This window comes from Heteronotia binoei, chromosome 6, assembly GCF_032191835.1.
Source record: "Heteronotia binoei isolate CCM8104 ecotype False Entrance Well chromosome 6, APGP_CSIRO_Hbin_v1, whole genome shotgun sequence".
NCBI lineage: Eukaryota > Metazoa > Chordata > Lepidosauria > Squamata > Gekkonidae > Heteronotia > Heteronotia binoei.
In genome coordinates this window covers 38,766,814-38,791,790 of record NC_083228.1, presented here as the reverse complement: position 1 = coordinate 38,791,790, position 24,977 = coordinate 38,766,814, and the positions used below count along the sequence as shown (strand labels likewise).

General features: G+C 47.0%; 1 protein-coding gene and 1 non-coding gene across 2 annotated transcripts in view; one reads left to right on the top strand and one right to left on the bottom strand.

The window, feature by feature from the left end:
- Nucleotides 1-17,808: 17,808 nt before the first annotated feature.
- TRNAV-GAC (transfer RNA valine (anticodon GAC)) lies at nt 17,809-17,880 on the bottom strand. Its single transcript has one exon. It is a non-coding gene; the product is annotated as a tRNA-Val (tRNA).
- Nucleotides 17,881-21,358: 3,478 nt separating this feature from the next.
- HTR7 (5-hydroxytryptamine receptor 7) overlaps nt 21,359-24,977 on the top strand; it is a 73,528-nt gene continuing 69,909 nt past the window's right edge. Inside the window, exon 1 of the mRNA XM_060242655.1 lies at nt 21,359-21,963. Coding sequence (XP_060098638.1) covers nt 21,359-21,963 — 605 coding nt within the window. The remainder of the gene's footprint in view (nt 21,964-24,977) is intronic.

Here is a 24,977-nt window from a genome sequence, read left to right as displayed (position 1 = left end):
CCCACCGACATCTGGCAATAAAAATGTCACCTGTCAGCCTCTTGGCACCAACCAAATAACTTTCTATTTGCATCCGTTTCACTGAAAAGATTGGCCCTTATTTCCAATTTTGACCTGAGCTCTATGGTAGCTTGTTGAATTCTCTCTTCTCATCTGGCCACGTTCTCTGCATCTCTGAGAGGAAAAGACATAAAAGACATTCCCTGGCCTCTGTGTTCTACAGCAACACCCCCCACCCCCCATAAAAAGAGTCCCAGATGGTGTCTTTGCCTTTGGGAAGAGCAGACAACAACTGTTTTAGCAGAATACATTCTTGAGCATTATCAAGAGTGATTTTCAGCTCAGGAAACCTTGAATGTGTCTCTGTTTTTCTGCCTATATCTGTAAAACAGGAATTACAGCAACCTAATCTCCGAAAGTATATCAGTAAAAATTCTTCAAGGGATGGGTAGATCTTAGCTTGAAATCTATTTTCAACATCAGGACTCAACTTACTAAATAATAAAGAGGGTGTGTTTAAGCAAGTGTAAGGGCCAGTGCGGGGAGGACTAGTGAAAAAAATGTGGAGGTCCTTTGTCCACTGTAGGGTCCTGTGGAGTTTGTTTCGATATGATGTTTGGTTTGAATAGGGTTGCCGGGTCTAACTCAGGAAATACCTGGAGTTTTTGGAGGTAGAGCCACGAGACTTTGGGGGCAAAGCCACAAGACTTTGGGGGTAGATCCAGGAGCAAGGTTGTGACAAAGTATGATTGAACTCCAAAGGGAGTTTTGGCCATCACATTTAAAGGGTCTTTTAAATGACTTCCCTTCATTGGAAATAATGGAGGATGGAGGCATGTTATTTGGGGCTCTTAGAATTGGACCCCCTTGTCCAATATTTTTGAAATGGGGGGAGGGGCTGCGAAAGGCACTGGATGCTGCACTGAAAATGTGGTGCCTCTACATAAAAAAAAAGCCCCCCCCTACCCAGAGCTACAGATACCCATGGATTGATTCTCTATTATACCCTATGGGAACCAGTATAATGGAGTACCCAGCGGACATTCAAACCCCCCCATTTTCTGATAACTCTGAAATGGGGGGAGGGCCTCCAAACCAGGGGATCCCCTGCCCCCAGGTGAGGATTGGCAACCCTAGGTGAGGGGCAGAGGGAATCATTTTCTAGGGACATGTTGATTCTCAGCAGGTACAGAGGGCTTTTTCTTTCTGAATTGACTGCAAACTTTTGCTACTGGTTGCTGTGAGGATTGGGAACTGGGTGTCATCAACAGATTAATAGCTTTCAATTATGATCTCCCCTTCATATTTCTGTAAGGCAGTTGAATCTCTGAATGAGTGTCCGGAATTATCTGGGCTGATAAACATTGCATGAGAGCAGATGGGATTGCAAAGCTCCATTTGGGGCCTGAGGATCTCCTGGTATTACAGTTGATCTCCGGACTACAGAGATCAGTTCCCCTGGAGAAAATGTCTGCTTTGGATGGTGGACTCCATAGCGCTGTAGCCTGCTGATGTCCCTTGCCTCCTCAGACCCCATCCTCTGAAGGCTCCTCCACCCCCAAAATCTCCTGGTATTTCCCAATCCAGAGCTGATAAATAGAAACTCAATCCAGATAAGGCAGAATTGTTGATGGTGAGCTACAGTAGGTAGGTGATTGATTGGGTTTTTGGCCTGCCTTGGATGAGGACAGACATCTGAACTTTGAGCCAAGACATTTCAAAAGTTTTCAGTTCTTGCATCTTCTGAAAATAGAGCTGATAATTCCAATATTTGCTGCTACTAAGACAACGATAATGTATTTTTAATGTAAAACAGCAGTGTGTAAAGGCTATTGTAGTTAGATATCTCTTTGTAATACTATCGCGCAGGCCATCTAGTTAGGCCTGCCGGCAGGGAATGTGAGATGTGCTTACTGGGAACAGGAAGGAATGATTGACATTTCAGCAATGTGCCTATGTGACCTGGAAGTGACATAAGCACATTGGGGACATGGGGGGGGGGGATGCTCTGGTTTTCAGTCAAAACTCTATGGTAGAATTATGTTGCAAGCGAAGGTGTTGTCCCCTGCATCAGCCTCCAGATCTCAAGGCAACGGAGTAGAAAGGTAGATAGTCAGGACTGGCCCTAGACTGTCTGGCACCCTAGACAAGGCTAATTTCTAATGCCCCCCAAAACTGATAATGTCACCGAGTCACATGGGGGTTGCCCAGTTTGGTGCCCCCAGAAGGCAGGCATCCTAGGCCTGGTTTGCCTAGTGGCTGGCCCGGCCCTGTAGATAGTCACACTAACCTTTCCTTCCTGCGTTTACTCTTCTGCCACTGTCCCTTTGAAGTGAAGATTGTGCTCTCAGGAAACAAACTTCTTTCGTTCTCTCTCATGCATGATCCTTCTCCCTGCACACACCAAGAGGGGTGACATGTTGTCCTCTCTTGGCACCACGAGGCAGATTGCCCTCTTGTCATCTGCTTCCATCCTTAGCTAGTAAGTTAGTACTCTGCCCTAACTTTACTCTTTCCTATCTAAAAGTGTACTTCTCAAATAAAAAGAGTATTTCTCCTTTAAACTTGCAAATTCAATGTGGCTGTGTACTTCTGTAAACTGAGTAACCTGGTAAAGTGACCCTCCTGCATTTGTAGCTTTATTTAAGCCCTCTGCTAACTAGTGGGAACTGGCCTAACTATGCCAGTTAATCCCAACAGAATTAATCTACCATAGAGTTATTGCCCCAAAACTAGAACATTGCCCTCAATATTTCCAATGTGCCTATATCACTTCTGGGTCATGTAGGCAAGCTGCTGAAATGTTGGGCATTTCTCCCTTTTTTGGGTGGGGGGGGCAATCCCACATAAACTGGCTGGCAGCAGAGAGGTGGGGCCTAGAAGCAGGATACCCCCATCAGGGGGTCTGGCATCCCTACATCTAGTGTATTTTTAAGTTTCCTTTACTATCCCCTTGCCCCTTGATGATGAAGAAAATATATTAGGTCCTGGCCAATGTTTTGATATCATCTAGCTGAGTAGCCATTTTACCATTCTAATACTACATTAGTCATGTAGCTAGCCGGCACTGAAAATTTGCCTTCAAACAACTGTGCTTTAATTTCTTGGCAAAGAGATGCATCTGGGGGAAAAAACAGAATCTGAAAATAGTAGGAATCACACTCATTTTGATTTCCTTGGGGATCATATTCCAGAGACTAGTGAGGTATAAAAAAGATTAGTTCACTGTGCTTTTCTTCCTCTCCCCTGTTTTTTTAGCTTATACCGTGACTTTTAGGTGCTAGAAGAATGCCTGTTTGATATTTTTCCATCATGACTCATACATTCAGTATACATTTTCTTTGCAGTTTAGTGACTGAATAGAACACACTATGACTGGGTGGTCAAGGCACCACCTGCCTTGAAAAAGAATTCAGGATCACGCTTCCCATTTTGAGCTTCTGCCTCTGTTTGCCCTGAGTGAACCGAATTCTTCCTGTCCTCCCTCTTCTTCCTCCTGTTTCCTCACATAGGGCTTGTTCCAGAATTTGAGTGGGGGGGGGGGGGAAGGGGAGATAGCACCTAAAGACAAGGAATGCTGATCTTCAGTTGGGACCTGCAGATCTCCCAGAATCACAACATCTCCAGACTACAGAAATTAGTTTCCATGAACAAAATGGCAGCTTTGGAGAGTGGACTGTATGGGATCACATTCTGGCTGAGTTTCCTTTCCAAACTCTGCCCCTCTCAGGCTCCACCCACAAATCTCCAGGAATTTCCTAACTCAGAATTGGCAACCCTGTCACTGAGTGAGTGAGGCTTTGAAACTGGATCTTCCAGACCCTGGTCAAGTGCTTTAACCACCACATCACACTGGTATTTTACCAGAACATTGTTTAGACTTAAAGGTAAAAGTAGTCCCCTGCTTAAGTACCGAGTAGTTACCGACCCATGGGGTGATGTCACATCCTGATGTTCTCTTGGCAGACTTTTTACGGGATGGTCTGCCAATGGCTTCCCCAGTCACCTACACTGTATCCCCAGAAAGCTGGGTACTCATTTGACTGACCTCGGAAGGATGGGAGGCTGAGTCAACCTTGAGCTGGCTACCTGAACCCAGCTTCTGCCAGGATCGAACTCAGCTCATGAGCAGAGCTTGGACTGCAGTACTGCAGCTTACCACTCTGTGCCATGGGCTCCTTGTTTAGATGTAGGAGATGTTAATATGAGATGAAATCAAAATACCCAAAGCAATATCTTATTGGGTCAGCCTCTGTTGAATGGTTTTTGCAGCTGAGAGTTCAAATTTAATTTCATATATCACAGGAAGAACAGATAAAAGGAAGTGAATTATTCTCTGGACTTCTACTTGCGTGGCAAGTGCTTGCTTCTTGTTTATGCCGTTTTCCTCTTTCAAGAGGAAAGCATTTTTGGTTGTAGAAATTATTTTCTTCCACTTTCCTCAGGTTTATTGTATGCTTTTATGTATCAGGGAAGACGCTTCATTTTGATTATGTTATTTTTCAGTTCCCCATCCTTGGCTGGGACATCGGATAAACTATTCACGGTAATAGGTAGTGAGATTCTAGGAGAATTGGGGTTACCAACTGTCAGGTGGGATCAGGAGTTCTTTGGGTATAACCCCTCCAGACTGCAGAGATCAGTTCCCCTGGAGGAAATGACAGATTTGGAGGGAAACCTCTATTACACCCCATCACTGCTGTGCTGAGCTTCCTCTCTGCCCAAAATTGCACCCTCTCCAAGCACCAATCTCAAACAGCCACAAATTTTGCAACCTAGAGTTCACAACCCTAAGAAGAACCAAGTTTCTCATATTTGGAACTGAAAAAAAAAAGATTTATCTTGATTTGCTTCAGGAGAGAAATACAAGTCTCTTGAGTTGTTCTTATTACTGATGTGGCTGCAAATAGGATATTTTCTGCTTTCTTCCTTAGCATTATGGGATGACTGTTCCTTCTTTCCTTGCCCAAAAAATCACCTTAACTGATGCTTCATCCCCTCCTACCCAAGTGTTAATCATTTGAGCCATGAGTAACTCAAGGCAGGGTCTTGACTTTGTATCTGTAGCAGGGTTGCTGAAGATTTTGTCTGGAGATGTCTATCTCACCACTAATGTTGCTACTTGGCTGGAGAACAATGTCCTCAAATAGAGCTGTAATGTTTGGAAATGGGCAACTGAAGCTTTCCATGGCATGGAGGTATAAGAGCATCACCTGGTAAATACTATAACATCCCTTTAAGCCCCAGTTAAAGAGACAGGCACTTTTATCAGTCGTGTCCAGGCTTGACTCTTAGTGGAAGGATCCATATGACCAATGGCTTCTGCAAAAGCAGGACAGGATCCTCCTTGTTTTTCCAGCCCTTGCCAATCCGGAGGCTTCATATGCTCTGCCAGTTGCAGGAGCCAATGCTTCATAACAGAGTGTGTCTGAAGGGGGGCTCAGAGGCCCATATGCACAGTCTCAGTTTATCAGGCTTCAGCACTGAGACACCTCATTTAGATTCCATAATCCCTGACATCTTCTCCTAATCCCTTCTTCCAATTCACGACTCTTATTTTATACGAAGGTCAGGATGCAGGACGTCTGGCTGTGTACCAGTTGCTGAGGGTAGCAGTGAATGGTCCCAGAAGGGTGGCCTCTAGCACCATTGCTAGGGAGGCTGCAGTTTCAGGAAGGGTTGCCAACCTCCAGGTAGCACCTGGAGATCTCCCACTACTCCAGTTGATCTCCATACAATCAAAATCAGTTCCCCAGAGAAAATGGCTGCTTTGGAGGGTGGGCTCTGTGATATTATACCCTGATGAGGTCCCTCCCCTCCCCAAACCTTTCCCTTTTTAGGCTCCAGGATCAAGTGATGACTTGCACATGTGCATGAGCTATCCCAGATAGAGTTACGAAAAGCAGGACTTTCAGCTCACCTGAAGTGCCTCCTCCACCATCACCATACACTCTCCCAGATTTGTCCCTGACTCCTGTCAAGCAGATACACACTGGGGGAGTCCTCAGCTGAAGCGGAAGATCTCAGGAGCATGGGAGCCAATTCAGATTTCCATGGTGTGTGAAAAGAGGGTCTTCAAGTCTTCTCTCTGTCCCATTTCTCAACTTGAAACAGCCCCAGGGAACAAGACAAATAGTGATTTTCTGGGGCCATTTTAGGTTGGGAATGGTGTGGGGGGAGGAGCTTATCTCCCTGAAAGCCATGGTCGTGATCCAGATCAGTCCCCACAGGCCTGCAAAATTAAGGGGTGTTTCCCGATTGGCGTGGTGGTTACTGATTCACTGCAGTGGTCACGGAGTATCCACATGGCAGGTTTCTTTGAGCTTTCCCTGAAACAGTCCCCAGTGGCAGCCATTTCTCCTCCTGCGCCACAGGGGAGGGGGTTGAGGGTTTTTAAAAATCAGTTATATCAATACTACATTACATCAAGATGACAGTTATGTACGTCAGTATCATCAAGTCACAGCTGATTTATGGTAACCCCAGCATGGGGTTTCCCATGCCACTGAGAAGCAGAAGCAGGTTACCATTACCTTCCTCTGCACAGTCTCCCATCCAAATACAGACACTGCTTGGTTTCTGAAACTTGACAAGATTAGGCTGTACCATGCCATCTTCTGTCCCCAAAATGACAGTTACCAGTAAATACACACATGTCTTGGAAAGACCTCCTGTGGGGGTTGTGATCTGTGGCTGAGGAAATTGTGATTTCTTGTTTTGTGTGGTTTCATGAGTGTTCTTTCCTGTAGGCTTTAGTTAATTCTACCTGTTCTCTCTACTGTGGAAGGACAATGCTTGGGCAGAATTCTTGCGCAAACAGCCAGTTTTTGGGACTCTGACTTTCCTAGTCTTCTGTCAGAAAATGGGCTGTTTTCATGTAGGGTTGGATGCCTCCTAACATAACATTTTCTGTTCAGTGCTTGAGTTAATCACATTTTGCCTTTTCATTATGCATAGATGGTCAGAACCCTTTTGGTGCTGAAAAGTACACACCCACGCACACTCCAAAACAAAACAAAAACATTGAAATTAATATTTCTTATGAATGACTTTGAAAACCACTCAGAGAGAAATCACAGTTGTCCCATTTGTGTTGTTAAAATGTCAAGCCTTTACTCCTTTGGAATACTCGAGATGGAAGCAGTGATGTTCACCTCCAGTAAAATGCCATTTTGCAAAACAGGTGTGCTCTCCACAATTTGTGGGCAGAATCTGCAATAATCCCTCTGCCTTGAACCCTTCATTGTGTGGGATATGGTCATCCTAACAACTTGTGGGTATGAACTCTACTTGTTCCCGCTGCATCTTGTCTAGATCTAACAGACGATAAATAACATAGATTATGCAAAACAGTTATTTCCTTGGGTGCTGATCCATCCACGCAGTAGCGACTTATATGAGGGAACAACTTTTCCATCTGTGGAGGGAAAAGGATATTTTTTGTGTGGATTCTTTCCCTCCTGTTGCAGATGCTCTATTTGATCCCCACATGTTGGGTCTGCTAACCCTCAGCAGCACAATTGGGGGGGGGGGGGACAGAAAGCTGCAATGAATGGGGAGGTGAAGAAGTTGTGAGAGCTTACTCACTTAGCTTGGAATTCAAGTCATGGCTTTGGAAGGGACCTTGGAAGTCACTCCAATCGCCTGCTCAGTGCCAGTTTCCTACCCAAGCTCTGACAGACCCATCTGCTTAGCTCTGGTTCGGTTTCTGTATCAGGTACCCTTAAACTATACATGGATGTGCATATTAATGCCTATTATATGCACCAATTTCACATAACAATCTTAAGGTCCCCCCCTCCAGGTTTGCTTTCCTGGTCTGTCTTGTTTTCCACTCCCCCCCCCTTCAAAAACAATTTTCCAGTCCTACATTCCTAAATACTGAGTCAGAATTTGTTTATATCAGTAAAACCTTCATGCCTCATTTAAATTGTCAAGATGCAAGAACTTATTTTGACAGACCCGGATAAATTAGTTTTATCACCCTCTTCTTCTGCTACAAAATGACGATGATTTATTTGCACGAATCCGGGTGATGGCAGTGGAGAAGACGGCAGCTGCAACATCTTTGCTACAAGTCAAACAAGAATCACATTTGATAAACAGCACATGCCGAGAATCAATATCATGCAAAAATATGAGATGGCTTCAGCATTTACTGAAGACTTTTCATAAAAGATGCTAAATATTTAGACAAGCTCCCTCTCACGACAAGCAGAAACAGTTACCTGCTTTATTATTACTTAGCGGGCTAGTACCCGGAGTGGCAAGATATTTTTAAAGGAACTACAAAAATGAATTTGTTTATTGTCAGAAAAGGAAAGGGGTGGGGGAATATGGGAACACTGCTGAAAAATGGAAACACACACACACACACACATACACAAAAGACAGAAAGGGTCACACTGAATGCATTGGGGGGGGGACTGCAGAAAGACAATCAAACATGAAGAAAACTCCTAGCTGAGTTGGGGGGGGGATTTGTGCACCTAAAATATTACGCTAGTGGTTAAAAATGAATACGGAGCAGCAAGGACTTGGACACCCACCCACTTCAGAGGCTTTGCTTGCAAAGCAAATGAGGAATAGTGTATCAAAACCAACACGTACATAATGCAAGGCTGGGGAGGGGATGTGGCTCAGTGGAAGAGCCTCTGCTTTGCAGAGGGTTCCAGGTTCAATCCCTGGCATTTCCAGCTACAAAACTCAGGTGGAAGTAATAAGCAGTACTGATTCAGATGGATCAAGGGTTTGAATCAGTATAAGGCAGCTTCATGTGTCTTCTGCATGGAATCTTCTAGAAGGATTGCAAGTGCTTTTGACTGTCTTCCAAATCCAAAGACACAAATGTGGAGGTTGGTAACGTCCTGGCCTCCTAGTGTTTCTTCACACTTCACTGTCCACAGAGCGGGATTTGCCTGCCTGTTATTAGAAATGTTCTCACAGGCTGCACTAGCAGCTTTTTTCATTTCAAAATAGGAACAATCTTGTACTTTCTTGCTTGAGAGACTCTGTTTAATGTAGGGGTGTGTGGAGTCAGGTAAGAAAATCATCCCAAAATAGATTAATTGGAAAAGGCAAGGACAGGAAAGAGGTGAGCAAGAAGAACAATCACAATTCTGTCAGGATTTTGCCATTTCTCCTGTGTGTGTCACTCTTGGGAAGCTCACTCATGACCATTTTCGCACACAGCTAACCTCGCAGTCACAATCCTGTTCCCTCCGCAGCGTCCGGTCGGATTTCGCACCATCTGCGCCGGAGTTACAGGAAGTGCCGCGGCTTGCATAGCAAACGTAAACCGCTAAAACCCAGTTTACTACCGTTTTCGCACACAGCTTACCTTGCAGTCACAATCCTGTTCCCTCTGCAGCGTCCGGTCGGATTTCCCACCATCTGTGCCAGAGTTACAGGAAGTGCCGTGGCTTTTGCTTAGCAAACGTAAACTGGGTTTTAGCGGTTTATGTTTGCTATGCAAAAGCAGCGGCACTTCCTGTAACTCCGGCGCAGATGGTGTGAAATCTGACTGGATGCTGTGGAAGGAACAGGATTGTGTGACTGCGAGGTTAGCTGTGTGCGAAAACGGTCTACGTTTGTTATGCAGAAGCTGCGGCACTTCCTGCAACTCCAGCACAGATGGTGGGAAATCCGACCGGACGCCGCGGAGGGAACAGGATTGTAACTGCGAGGTAAACTGTGTGCGAAAACGGTAATGGTGTTATTATTCCACAAATGCTCCACTATCTCTTCTCTTATTATAAAACATGCATTTCTTTGCAGACTGCAAAGGCTGATTTCATCTGCAGTCTTTAGCTATGAATGATTGTCTGCTCTTGTCTTTCTAGGTGTAATTCAGATATGTGTTTGTGGATACTTCTTTGCTTTTTGTCTGGTGAATGATTCCATTGAAAATTGCACTGGGGGGTGGGGAGGGGACACTCTTAAAAAACAAGGCCCTGAAAGACATTACTACGGATGCTGATAGTGATCTTTTGTTGGCATTCCCAATACATTTTAACCCCAAAATAAAGAGCCATTATATTCCCAGCTAGGTCCCAGTTTCAGTGGTGAGGAAGTTTATAACTAGCAAAGAAGGGGAAAGGGATAACAGAATAACAGAATCACAGAAAGATCTTTCTCCCCACCTGCGCAGCACTTTGATTGGATCTTGGACTTGTTGGCCTCTATCCAACCATATGAAATCTTCAGGGGGTGGGTAATTCGATCTTATGGTCCCATAGAATATAATGGACCCCATGCCCAATTTGGTGCCCCCTCTGTTGGTGCCCAGGGCAAGCACCCCCCTCTGCCCCCCCTAGATCCGACCCTGCAGACCCTAGCCTCCTTCAAAAGTTATAGTGAATGCATGTACAATCTGTGCTGAGTATGATTGACAGCCAGTTTGGTGTAGTGGTTAAGTGTGCAGACTCTTATCTGGGAGAACTGGGTTTAATTTCCCACTCCTCCACATGCACCTGTTGATATAACCTTGAGTCAGTAACAAGTTCTGCAGAGCTGTTCCTTTCAAGAGCAGTTTCTGTAAAAGCTCTTTCAGCTTCACTTACCTCACAGGCAGTGTTCCCTCTAAGCTGAGTTATTGTGAGCTAGCTCACAGATTTTTGTTTTAGCTCAGGAAGGATGATCCCAGAGCATAATAATTCATGCAGTAGCTCACAACTTTAATGCCATTAACTCACAAAGTAGAATTTCTGCTCACAAGACTGCAGCTTGGAGGGAACATTGCTCATAGGGTGTCTGTTGTGGGGAGTGGAAGGGAAAGGAGATTGTAAACTGCTCTGAAACTCCTTTTGGTAGTGAAGGGTGGGATATAAATTTAATCTCCTCTTCCTCCTCCTCTTCTTCTTCTTATTAGTTGAGCAATTCTCACACTACATTCAATACCTGTGCTGCTGAACATGTGATACAAATCCCGCATTTGTCCAGAAATTTATCCTCAGTTTCAGTTGCAATGTGAATGTAAATGTACATGTGTTCACTGTAGCATGTGAACAGGGGTCCTTGCTATGTTGTTCCTGAGGGCTTGCTGACCCCCATGTAGAAAAATGTCTAGAGGTCAGCTACAGGACAGGGCCAGTTGGTAGAAATGACTGCCTTCTTCTAAGAGAATGTAAGCGCAGTTAAAATTTTCCTAACCATACGGTTGAATACAGGCTGCTGATTCTTGTTGCTTTGTTAAAGAACATCCTTAAGTTAGAATCAAGGTTCAAAATACTCCAAAGGCTCCCTCTGAACTGTGTATAGTGATTACAGCAGACAAAGCTAAAGTTTATGTTAGGAAGCAGTAGCAATGCTAACACTCTTTCTACTGGGAGGTATCAGAGGACAGCTTTCTGGAATAACCAGGCATTTTCCCATATTGTCAAGAGTCTTTGTTCCCTTCTCTAACATGGTAACATGCACTGTGGGTCGTGAGAATCATTTTGTAAATCTGCTGGAATATTAACAACATTTTCTGGATCAAAAATGTGAAATAAAACAGCTGCTATGATCAGCTTATATTGGGAGACAGTTGATGGTTTAGAAATAACACCAGGGCTTTTTTTTGAGCAGGAACACACAGGAACGCAGTTCCAACTGGTTTGGCAGCAGGGGGTGTGGTTTAATATGCAAATAGTTTCTGCTGGGCTTTTTCTACACAAAAGCCCTGTGTGGAACAATGGTGACACCAGGGGTGTGGCCTAATATGCAAATGAGTTCCTGTTGGACTTTTTCTACAAAAAAGTCCTGAATAACATAATGTATTGTCTGAGTCCAGTGGCACCTTTAAGACCAACAAAATTTTATTCAAAATATAATAAGCTTTTGTGTGCAAATACGATATCTGAAGAAGTGTGCCTGCACACAAAAGCTTAGTCCTTGAATAAAACTTCGTTGGTCTTAAAGGTGCCCCCAGACTCAAACTTTGTTCTGCTGCTTCGGACCAACACAGCTGCCCGCCTGAAACAACGCATTCTTTCAAATTTTCTTCATAGGCAAAATACAGCTGTATAGGAACGCAGTCTCCCAAGGGCTACTGGTACACCTTCCAATCATTTCAATGGGCCTTGTATAAGAAAATATCATGGAGAAGGAGGAGTTATGATGAATACACTTTGTGCAGTGATCGGATTTATAATTTAGAGCAGGGTTTCCCAAACTTTTCTTTCCCGTGGCCTGGTTATTTTTACACTTCTCCTTCGTGGCCCACTAAAATTCGGGGTTGGAGCCAGGAGACAGGAATTATGTCATTTCCTGTGGTATCAAGGACCAAGTGATGTCACTTCCGGGGCACACTGAACCCAAACTCCACCTTTTCCTGTGATGTCACTTCCAGGGCACTCCCCCAAACCTGCCTCTTCTTCGGAAGTAAATTCATTTTCAGAAAAAATCTCTCTGAAACTCATGCTTAGCCAAAATGGGGGTGGGAAGTGGGCAGTCCTTTCTTTTCATCCCCACACCTGCATGCACCTATCTGTTTGTGTATTCTTCTCCAGCTTGCAAACACTTCTAATGCCCATGTTCAATTGCCTGCATCACCTACACATCCCTTTGGCTTTTCTTGTGACCCAATAGTGAGGCTTCCATGGCCCGGCACCGGGTCACGACTCTGCAAATGGGAAACACTGATTTAGAGGCATTGGCTTACATTTTATAGTGTTAAGGAATTGGTATTTTATGGGCTTCCCAAGGATCACATGGCCCTAGTCATAGAGCAAGGCCTATCAAGGGCTCTACAAGATGTTGTGGTTCAATTTGTGATATAAGGTAAGCTGCAGCAGCCATTCTGTGCCTCTGCAATCAGCTGGCTGGCGGGGGAGTTACCAGTAGAAAGATGAAGGCCCAGGCTGTGTTGCTAGCATTACAAAGGAACTGACGCTATCATGCCAGTATCCTCCAGGTGACACTCTGGTATTTGAACAAAACCTCTATAGTACAAGCCACATTTACCAGAGTTTTTGCCAAATATCAGAGTTTTGCCTGGAAGTTGCTAATGTGATGTCACTTCCTGTGCAATGCTGGCAATGTAGCTTGAGCCTTTCTCTTTCTCCAAGTCCCCTCATCCCCTGCTGGGATATGCAGCAGCCATTATGGGGTAGCCATTTTGTTGCTGTGCTCACCATGCTGTGTCAGAATTCCAAAGGTACTTGCAGGCTTAAAAATGTTGAGGACCCTTGTTTTAGTAGTTCTCCATGTTAAAGTTGTTTTAAACCATTATCCATTCTGGTAGTCTTTATCAGAGACCCTAGAAATATTATGCCTTGTAAGAGTTTGAAGTTTCAGCAGATGTCTTCTAAAAGACATTTGGGACTCTATGTTAATAATGTGCATCTGGTCCGGGAGAGGAGTCCAGTTCCTTGGGCAGGAGGATGGCAACATTAAGGCTGGGACAAGCCAGAATGCTGAATCCTATATTTTAAAAAATTGCGTCTGGAAGTACAGCCCAGCACAAAAGCTGAAAATTTATCCTATGGTATGTAAATGTTTTTAAATGATCTAAAACCAAAACCCCAAACAATAGATTGAGGCTGTTTCATTTCTGGTCAGTTGGCAACCAGAGTTGTGTTGCAGCACTATTTTATGTGGAATTACTCCAGTTGAAGTTAGCAGTGCCAGGCTTCTGTTGGCAACCCCCAAGAGCCTCTGTGGTTGAGGCGCGACCACTATTGTTCCACACAATGCATCAACATCTCTTCTGGGAGAAGACCTGGAACTGACATCACCATGCCATTCTAGGAATTCATAAATCTCTATAGTTGCCTGATGCAATGACGTCACTTCCAGGTCTTCCCCCATCACTCAATCACGCACTGGTAATTGGGAGAGGATCCCCTGCAGCAGCAGGTGAGTCACAGCCCTACTTTAAGTCCACTCATTTTAATGAACTTAGTCTGGAGTAACTTTGCATGGGATTGCACTGTTCATCTGTGATGAGGCTTCCAGCTGCGCTTTATGTTAACTCTCCCTACATGAACCCACACATCATCTTCAGACTGTTCATCAGGCCCTGCTGTCTGTGTTTGCTGTCTGTCAGGTGCTGAAGTCCACAGCCTGAAGAAGATAGAAGATATTGGATTTATATCCCGCTCTCCACTCTGAAGAGTCTCAGAGCGGCTCACAATCTCCTTTACCTTCCTCCCCCACAACAGACACCCTGTGAGGTAGGTGGGGCTGAGAGGACTCTCACAGTAGCTGCCCTTCCAAGGACAACCTCTGCCTGAGCTATGGCTGACCCAAGGCCATTCCAGCAGCTGCAAGTGGAGGAGTGGGGAATCAAACCCGGTTCTCCCAGTTAAGAGTCTGCACACTTAACCACTACACCAAACTGGCTCTCCAACACCAAACTGGCTCTCCACACTGAGCACAGAGCTCCCCAGTTTTGGGAAACAGATTACCAGAGGAAATAAGCACGCCTCTCCCTTCTTAGTGTTATTCTGTAGGGCCTATTCTATTTTGCAGAACTTTCTATTTTGCAGAAATTTGCTGTGTTGCTATTTCTGGGAACCAGTGTTTTCAGATTGGTAATTGGTTTTGTTTTTAGATACAGATTGGTGGAAAAACACCTTGAACTTTGGACAAGGTAGGGAATACATAAAATATAATGAAATTTAAATAAAACAAATAACAAGGTTGCCAGCCTCCAGGTGGAACCTGGAGATCTCCTGATATCCAGCTGGCAGAGATCAGTTCCCCTGGAGAAAATTGTTGCTTTGAAGGGTGGACTCTGTGGCATTGTACCATGCCAAGGCCCCTCCCCTCCCCAAACCCTGCCTTCTCCTGGAAAAAACAAAAGGAAAGTGAGATCTCTGGAGATATTTTGGGATGGATCATGGCAGCATACTTCCTTCTCTCATTACACCCCCAGATTTCTCTCAGCCTGTTGAAGACACGTGAGACTAGGTTAGCAAACAGGCCAACTTAGCTTTTTGGAAATTAAGTAAGTATTCTATTGCCGCACAGCACCTTCAGTCAAGCAAGATTGCCACAATCTTTATATTGAATTTATATTTCCCCCTAAGGGGGTGGGGGAGGAGTTTCTATAATATAATTCTAATCTCCCTCTCTATAGTCCCTTCCCAGTGCCTTGCTTCTTTTTGATATTATTTGGACACTGGAGTTTCTGGAGTTACACAAACACATATATATTCTTTATGTGACATGAGGCATGTTTTTTTGCTGCTTAATCACTGATAAAGCACTCTGCTGTTTGCTTCAAATTTCTGAACACTTCTGTGTCCTGTGAGGGTGCAAGTGGGTGCATAGGGTGCTCATTGTGGTGGGATATTCTCCACCTCCTATTTACCACAGACTCCGATCCCTGGTCACCAAACCCATCCTGCCTAGGCCACTGGAGTCCAGCCCCAGTGGGGCATCACCAGGAATCTCAGAGCCTTCTTCTTCTGGTATGTTCCTGGGGCTCTCAACAGAGCCAAAAGTCTTGTTAGCACTACCCAAAGACACCAACAGTTGCTAACACTCTTTGGAGAAGAGGACTCTGACGGCAGCCTGTTGCTGCTCCTGCCTTGAGTACACCCCTCCATGGCCTCTCCCAGTCCAGTGCCAGAAAGCAGCTGTGCTTCCCGGTGGGGCACAAATTCCCAACATCTTCCTCCATCTTCTGCAGGTACCTGCAAGGGATGCACCCAACCATGTTGCTGCTGAAAGAAAGACTGGCAGCCAGTGGGAGGAAGAAGAGGCCTCTCCTTCTCACCAGGAAGAAGCAGAGAAGGAGTACGAGGCCTCTTTGAGAAAGGCTCCATGCACTTTGGCTGCTGTGGATGGAACATCAAGGCAGGTCACCCTCCAAGAGGTCAAAAGGGCTATGTGGAGGGCCCAAGAAGCAGTCACTCATCTCATCAGCCAGATGATTGCTGGGCGAGAGGCAGGGGAGGGGGATGAGGAACTCCACCTATGCCATGATTGCCCATTTGGTGGAGCAAAAGAGTGCCACACAGGATGTCATCTCCTCCATGACTATCCTGCATGGGGAAGAGAAGCTCAGCATCAGCTCCAATGATTGGGTGACCCTCTCCCAAATGGTATATACTGTATCCTCAAGCCCTTCCAAGACACCACCAATGGCCAGCCTGGGGGCAGGCCATCTCCTTGATTTGAGGGTTGGACCAGGCACTGGAGCTGGCTGTTCTCTCACATGTGAGGGCCTTGGCAGAGAGGTTGCAGGTGAGCATCACCACCAGGCTGTATTCCTTCTGCAATAAAGGGGAGTACAAGCTGGCTGGTACAGACTGTGTCCCCCAGATGAAAGGTAGCATTGCTCTCCTTGATGCAGAGCTCTTACAATGAAAGTGTGAGCTCTGCTAAGAAGTGCAGTGGTTGCAAGTCAATAGATGTGGCCAGAGGGAACAGCAAGTGGAAGAGGTTGTGGGGGGGGGGAGGAGAAGCAGAGGCCCACCACCTCTGTCTGAAAGAGCCCAACCAGGGAGAAGCCCCAAATGCCAGTTGTCCACAGTGAACTGAGAGGTCAGCAGTGGCAGGGATGCTAGGTGTGCAATAGTGGAGGATTTGGCAGTAGCAGTGGTGAGGGAGTAGCTCACCAAGTCCCCTGAGATCCCCAATGCTGATTGCTTTAGCTGTCATCTGGCCCAACATGTCTTGTGTGACCATGAGCTCTGCGTCCACCTAACACTCAAACCCTAGCAGGAGAGAGGAATTCACAATCAGGAAGGAATAAATGAATGTGCTGTGCTAACAAGTTCTCTGACTCTGTATAATTGCCAATAGTCAACAGAGGAGCGGCTGCAGAGCTGAGCTGATATAGAGCTCTCTGATCCCATAGAACAGAAGGGGAACTCTGTTGCTGGCAACCAGCAGTGCCCATTCAGCTTGGGTGGGCTCCTATTGGTGTTTCCAAGGGTGATGTAAACACACACAAACACATGTTGCTTTGGTATTTTGTAAACAGTTTAATTGAGTTTAGACAATCTGTTTGGAATTGTATTTATTCACGAATCTTCACAAACAGCAACAAAGTTCGTGGGATTATTATGCTGGTTGCCTTTTCATGAACCGCCCAAAATTTGTGATGAACTTCGCTTTGTGAGCTGGTTTGTGCCCAGATGCTCCCAGAAAGGAGTAGCCCACCTGCCAGAATGCATCCAAGAGCACATTAATGAAAGACCTTTTGTCTTTAGTATCAAGTGTGCTGGTAAATAACCTCAGGCTGTAGAATTCTTCATTCAGCTAGCCTGCCCCATAAGTCAATCCCAAGCTTAGGCAACTGTTGTTGGACCAGCCAGAGCTCCCCCACCAGAGCTCAGTAACTTAATCACTCCACCTGAAATCACTTTGCTGCCCCCCTTTTGCCTTCTGTACCTCCTCCTGAGTTCAGGACCCAGCACTCTTGATCTACTTCTGCTGCAGATCCTAAACCCTGTTGCTCCACATCCTAACAAAGGGGTATTTCAAGCCACTCCAGCTTTTCAGTGGGGCTCGTACCCAAGCTTTCTTCCCCAACTTTGTGGTTGGCTTGCTTCCTGGACCTTTGCCTTTTGGCTAAGTCACTGATTCTGACACCTACTTCTTAGTTAGTTTCTGTTTGGACTTGGCCTTTGCCTGTCTCTAGCCTTCCTTCTGCCCTGGATCTCGGCTCAACAGACTCTTTTGTTCAACACGTTTTCCCTTTCACCCTTTATTTTCTTTTAGATTTCCTGTTCACCTCCAGTCAGACAATAACCAAGGCAATAACCTCTTAATTGGTCCATTGAGGTCAGTATTGTATAATCAGATTGGCAGCAGCTGTTGAGTGTCTCAGGTAGTGGTCTTTCTTATCACCTACTGCCCAGTCTTTTTAACTGGAGGTTCCAGGGATCGAACCTGGGACCTTTTGCTTGTCAAGCAGATGCTCTGCCACTAAGCCACAGCCCCTCCTGAGGGGACAACATGGTCTAACCCTAAATGTGTAGGGAATGCTTTGCATTCATACAATTTGCTAGAAATGCTACTGAAATATATAATTCAGTGCAAGTTAGCAAACTTAGAGGAAGGTTCCCAAGGCTGTGAAATCCCATACTGCATTCCGAATGGCATATGTTATTATGTTACAATGGCAAATAAATATGTTTCATTTAGGTGTTTTCCTTCTGCGAAATTGTGTAGGAGGCACAGTCTGCCTCTCTCGATATCCATGCACTTTCGGCTTTTAAGAGAATTCCCTTCCGCACACACTTTTTCTTTCTCCTCCCCTTCTCTCAAAACACACAAAGATGCCAAATCAAATTTTCAGAAAGAAACACTCCAGAAATTTGGCATCTCTGATCCCTGCAGTTTCCATGCCCTAAAAAGGGGTTATTTGCATGAAGACAGAGATCACATTTTGAGAGCATTTAAACTGACTTGGAAGCTCCATCAGTATTCTTTGATGTAAGCGCAGCTTCTCAGTACAAAGGATTTCCAGCAGTTAGGGTTGTCAACCTCCAGGTGAGGCCTGGTGGGCTCCTGGAATTGCAACTAATCGCCAGACAAGAGAGATGTTTCCTAGTGAAAATGTCGCTCTGGAGGGCATTTCTGGGGCATCATATCTGGCTGAGGTTCCTCCCCTCCCCTCCCTGGGCTTCACCCCAAAATCTCCAGGAATTTTCCAGCCTGGAGATGACAAGCATACCAGTAATCCTTTCTGACGATACTGCAGGGAACAAAACCATGTTCCTCAGCTGGGCTTCATTTCTAGTCATTTACATTTCATTTCCAGTTCTGTCTCTTTTCATGCCACCTCCATTTTATCCTCTTGAGACAGCTCTGTGGTGTAGGTTAGTCTGAGAGAAGGTCCCTAGCCTGAGCATCCTGGGGGAGAGGGGATTTAATTCTGGGTCTCTGGAATCCTGACCCAATCCCCTAACCCCGTACTAATCTGGCAACTGCCTGTTGCTCTCTCCTACCACCAGGGCCAGCCCTACCAGTAGGCAAACTAGGCAATTGCCTATGGCACTGGCCTTCGAGAGCACCAAATTGGGCGCCCCCCCCCATGTGACTCAGTGACATTATCAGTGCAGGAGGGGTGCCAGACAGTCTAGGGCCAGCCTTGCCTACCACATCCAGCAATGGGCAAGGCCCAGGCAGAACTCTTCTGGGCCAGATCCATACCGAACTGGAAACAGTTTCTTTCCTCCTTTTCATATGAACATATGAAGCTGCCTTACACTGAATCAGACCCTTGGTCCATCAAAGTCAGTATTGTCTACTCAGACTGGCAGCGGATCTCTAGGATCTCAAGCTGAGTTTTTTCAGGCCTACTTGTCTGGACCCTTTTTAGTTGGAGATGCCGGGGATTGAACCTGGGACCTTCTGCTTACCAAGCGGATGCTCTTCCATTGAGCCACCGCCCCTCCCCTTCCTTTCCTTCCTGTGCCTGGAGCCTTGGCATAGGGTGGTTTTCCCCTCTCCACCACTGTCAGTGTTCTGTGGTCTCTCTCTCTCTCTTTTGCCATTGTGTGACACAGGGTGCTGGACTAGATGAGCCATTGGCCTAATCCAATATGGGTTCTCCTACGTTCTTATGTCTTCACATGGCTAAAAAGCATGGGGTGTTGGAAATGTAGCTGCAGTCTTAGAAAGGAGACATCAGGATGTGACAAAAATGCTAAAATTTAATTGTCAACACTACTTAATTAATGTCTGCTTTATGAACAGATGTGGTATTGTGCTGTTAACAGATGCACAAGTGGGCTATTAAGGCAATGGCACTTCAGAGGAAAGGCTGGGGACTGAGTCTGTTTGGACCAAGAATCAAATAACTCAACATGCCACACAAAGTACATTTTTTTGTGTGCAGTCTGTGTATGTGGAGCCGGTCGAATCCAAATAGCACCTCACATACCAGCAGGAGTTTTGAGGTGTGAGCTTCTGATAATTCCATTTGACTCTTGAAAGCTCATGCTCCCAAAATCTCCTTGACCTCTAAGGTGCTGCTCAACTTGAATCTAGCTCTTCTACTGCAGACTGGCATGGAGACGTCAATCGTACTTCCCCCCCATCTTCATTTTCAAAAACTAGATTTTCCTACAACCCTTGGGTTTCCCCCAAGAAAGCAGAATCCTATAGTGTAGCATTGAGCGACCCTGTGTCTCTGTGTGTGTTTTTCCCCTTGATTCAGAGATTCAGCATTTCCTATGATATAGATTGATGCACATCAGTGGTGTGCAGTGTACCAGATCATTTTGCCCACTGTGGCTCCTTCCTAGCTCCTTCTCCCAAACTGGGGAGGCAGTTGAGGCAGGCTGGGCTGGGGCACCTCTCCCACAGCACTGCTGTCATCAACCTGTGTCACACACCCACCTAATTTCTGCTTGCCCAGGAGCAGTAAAGGACCAGAGTCCTGCCAGGAAAAAAAAACGTCATCTCCATCTTTTTCGGGCTAGAAATGTGCATTTGTTCTACTGGGGAAACCCACTTGCAAGCTCTTGCGGGTCAGGAAAACATGCCGGGGGGGGGGGGGGCGGAGGCGGGGAGAAAAGGCTGAAGCTGCTTCTCCTTGTGGGCCAAAGTGGCCACACGAACCAGGCGCCGCATGCACGAGGATCAAGGGAAAGCTGCAAGCTACACGCGACTGTCTATCCCCTGGACCCAACCCCACTGCTCCGGGAGGCGTGAAAAAGCCAGCCAAGCCGCACAGCGCTAAGCGCCTCAGTGGGAGCAGCTGTCCAGCGACCCCACCGGAGTCAGGACGGGACCCCCTTTAGAGCGACTGGCCGCTGGCGCCGAGGAGCAGGATCCTGGAAGGGCCGGCGAGCAGAGCCAGTGCAGGGAAGGCACCTTTCCATTCGGACCCCCCTCCCCGGCTGTGTGTGGCCTCCGGGCCGAGATTAGCGGACTAGCAGGAGGGCTTCGCGGGCAGCAGGGCGCCGGGCAAGCGGGCCCGCCTCCAGCCGAGCAGCGCCACCCTCGGCGAGGCGAGGCGAGGCGCGGGCAGCAGCGGCAGGAAGGGAAGAGCGGGGCGGGCGGGCGAGGGAGGCGACGGCGTGGCGCGCAGCCGGCTCAAACTTCGCGCGGGAGGTGCTGCCGCGGCACCGCCGGCGGGGCAGGGGCAGGGGCAAAAGCGAGGGCCGGCGGGCGGGCATGGCCCCCGGGCAGCCGGCGGACGCAGGGGCTGGGCTGGCTCTGCCCCCTGCGGAGGCGGATCTCCTCCTCGCCGCAGCCGCGCCTGGCGCCACCAGCCCGAGGACGCCGAGCGGACTATGCTGCTCGTCCAGCCGGGCTGGGTCCTGCTAGGCGGCTGGCGGGGGAGTGGGGGGGCCGGGGCTGCGCCGAGGGCTCCGTGTCCGGAGCGCTGGGCCCTCGGGGCGCCCGGCGGGGCGGGCCTGCGGGGGGCTGGCTGCTGGCGTCCTGGGCGGCTGCCGCCCTCCTCAACATGGTCCTGGAGCTCCGCGGCGGCGGCACCAGCAGCAGCAGCCCCCTCCCGGCCGGCCCCCGCCCGCTGCGCCCCTGGGCGCCCCACCACCCCCGGCAGCTGGGCAGCGGCGAGAGCGGCGGGATGATCGCGGGCTCCTTGCAGCCCACCCGCTTGGGGAAGCTGCTGCAGGGGGTCACGGCCGGTCCCGGGGCCAGCGGGAGCGGCGACGGCAGCAGCAGCCCCAGCGCGCTCAGCCCCAGCGGCTTAGACGGGGGCCCCAACGAGACGCACTGCGTGCTGATCCTCAGCTACGGCAGCGGGGAGAAGGTGGTGATCGGGGCCGCCCTGTCGCTCATCACCCTGCTGACCATCGCCGGCAACTGCCTGGTGGTCATCTCCGTCTGCTTCGTCAAGAAGCTCCGGCAGCCCTCCAACTATCTCATCGTCTCGCTCGCCCTGGCCGACCTCTCGGTGGCCGTGGCCGTCATGCCCTTCGTGAGCGTCACCGACCTCATCGGCGGCGAGTGGATGTTCGGCACGGCCTTCTGCAACGTCTTCATCGCCATGGACGTGATGTGCTGCACCGCCTCCATCATGACCCTCTGCGTGATCAGCATCGACAGGTAAGCAGCAGCCCGACACTTCGGAACCCCCGACGCCACTTTTCCCGTGGAGGCAGCCGGGCGCCCCAGCGTGTTAAGCACGTGTGAATCGTCCTCAGTGAGGTTTGGATTCCCCGTGGTGGTGTTTGAGAAAGTTGGCCGGGAACAAATCGGTACTGGAGGAGCATTTCAGTCAAGTTCTGAGAAGTTCAGAGAACGTGTCTAATATTACTTGCAACCCACCCGTGATCTTGTTTCGTGACCCTGGCCCCTTCTCATGGACTGGCCCTTAGCGTGATTGAGGATGGTAAGAGGGTAAATGCCTTTTCCCTCGCTTGAAACAGCAAGGCATGTGTTCATTCTAGTCTCTTTTAATGGCTGAATTATTCTTGAGGAGTTAACAGTGGGTTATGTGCTGGTGTCTCTGTTGCGACAAAAACCACATCCTGCATCATTTGACAGGAATTAGCCCTTAAGACACCTGCAGTGCAGTCCAAAACAGAATTTAACCCTTCTCGGTTCATTGAAGTCCATGGACTGGGAAGGATGTACGGTAACTACTTTGGACTGCACTTGGTCACCCTTTTTGTACACCTGGTCAATCGGTGCAAACTGTCAGGGTATGTTTATTTGAGTCAAAAGGTAGCCCTGTGATCCCCCCCTTCTTTTTTTAAGAGAGTGGAAGTAGGGGAATAATGATTTGGAGGAATCTGGAATAAAAGAACCTGTGGGCTTGTTTATGTGACTCGGCTTTGAAGGAGACGATGGAGGTTTTCCAGTTCCTTCTCTCCCACAGGAAACTTTAGATCTAGAGTGAGTCTGTCTCCTTTAAGGACATCATTGCAAGCCCTCTTGATTTCATGGACTGAGATTTCACACGCAAATGAAGTCAGATTTATTTCTCAGGGTTCCGTTTTTACTGAAGGCATAAGAACTAATTGCAAGGTACTCAAATACTCAGAGAGGATGTTGTTCTCCGACTCTTTGCGACCCCATGGACCAAGTCAGGCCAGGCCCTTTTGTCTTCCACCATACTCCCAGGTCTGTTCAAATTCATGCTAGCTACATCAGTAGCGCTGTCCAGCCATCTCATCTTTTGCCATCCCCTTTTTTTGCCTTCTGTCTTTCCCAGAGAGGATAGGAAACTACTAATTTAGGAGAATGAAACTAAGCTGATGTGTAGAAACTGGATTTAAAGTTTGGATGGAACAGTTTGACTGGAGCTGAGGAGTTTCCCTAGCCATGCCAGCAGGGGTCTCCTTTGCTTTGTTTTTTTTCTAGTAAGACTGGCTATGGTGTGAAAGTCAAGCAAGCTTCTTTTTTTTTAAGAAGCAGCAGGCGGAGGGGGTGGCTGATGGGGAGAAAAGAGAAAGCACCAGCGACTTAACATGCAACATATTCCTGTCTGCTTAATGCTATGCAAAGTAAACAGGGGGCCCTCTATAATCGTATGCTAAATAGGATACATATGTGTATTGTGATGGACAACCTGATTTGGGAAACAAACACTATTTAACAGGACCGACCAAAATGGCACAAAGCAATGTGCAATCTTTCAAGTTCTCCAGAACACCTTGTCTGGCTGGACGGTAAAAACTAAAAAGCAAACAGAAAGGGGGAAGGGAGAGAAAAAACATACCCCACTTCCTTTTGAGGCTTCTTGTTTTTCAAATCAGCTTTGCACCTATACCGTCACCTCTAATCTTTTTCTACTATGATTCTGAATAGGCATCCTAAGCCCATTGAAATCAGTGGATTTAAGGACACAGGACTGTGCTTTAGGCTCCTGACTATGTTTCTCCTTAGAAACTGTCACTTCCGCAAAGGCAAGATGCTGCACACACTGGGCAATACCTCTAGTATTAAGCTAGCAAGTCAGCGTAAAAAAAAAAAAAATCTTTTGATGGCTTTAGCACTGCAGCTGATTTCTTGCATCTGACATAGTGGGCTGCACTCACAGGAGCTGATGTCACAATACGTTTGTTGATCTTTAAGCTTCCACAAGAATCTTTCTTTCTTGAACTCTGCATCTGCTTCTAAACAGGTAACCTTGGCAATGCAGGCTATTCATAGATCATATGGGACTATACATCCATTGCGTGAATTATCTGAAAGTAAATATTTGTAAGTAGATCCAGGTGGGTAGCCTTGTTGATCTGAAGCAGTAGAACAAAGTTTGAGTCCAGTGGAACCTTTACGACCAACCAAGTTCTATTCAATGTATGAGTTTTTGTGTGCACACACACTTGCATCTGAGGAAGTGTGTGTGCACAAGAAAGCTCATACCTTGAATAGAACTTTGTTGGTCTTAAAGGTGTTACTGGACTCAAACTTTGTTCTAAATATTTTAAATCTTTTAACCAGCTACCTATTTCATTATTCACGACGATGTAGCTGTAACCTTTTGGCAGAATGCCTTAACAGAATGTAGAATTGGATGGCTTTTAGTCATAATAACAGTACAAAGTCTTTTTTCCCCCGGTGATAATGATCCCTCAGATTATTTCCTTCTGTATTACACTAAACAATTTATACAGCAGTGCTTCCTATCAAACTGTTTCCTGTAAAGCTGTTTCACTTAACATTCTTTGTCTCGGATGCACTTTTTAAAATGAAATATGGGAGAGTCTGGATGGTGGCTCTACAGTGTGGCTTGTCCATCAGTAAATACGAACTGTCTAGAAATGACATAACACCTTACAGTTTATAAGACCTGAACGGGTGAGGAATGGGGCATCGGTATGAGCTGTAGGGTTGACATGGAAGGCAGCTACAGCTCTTGTGAGAGGAAGCCTGTTTATGGAAGCAGCCCAAAGAGTTCTGGGTATGCTCTGGTTCAGAAGCTTGACAGAAGCAGTCAGCTGGTGGGTACCCCCTTCTCTGGATGCTACCTGAAATGTTACTTATCTGTAGGAAATGGTGATATTGTGAATACGCCTCCGCTTGAATCTGAGTTATCAAGGTAACATAACTACAGTATTCAAGGAGGTATTACTGGGCATACATGGAGCATGAGAGATCAAACATATGTATAA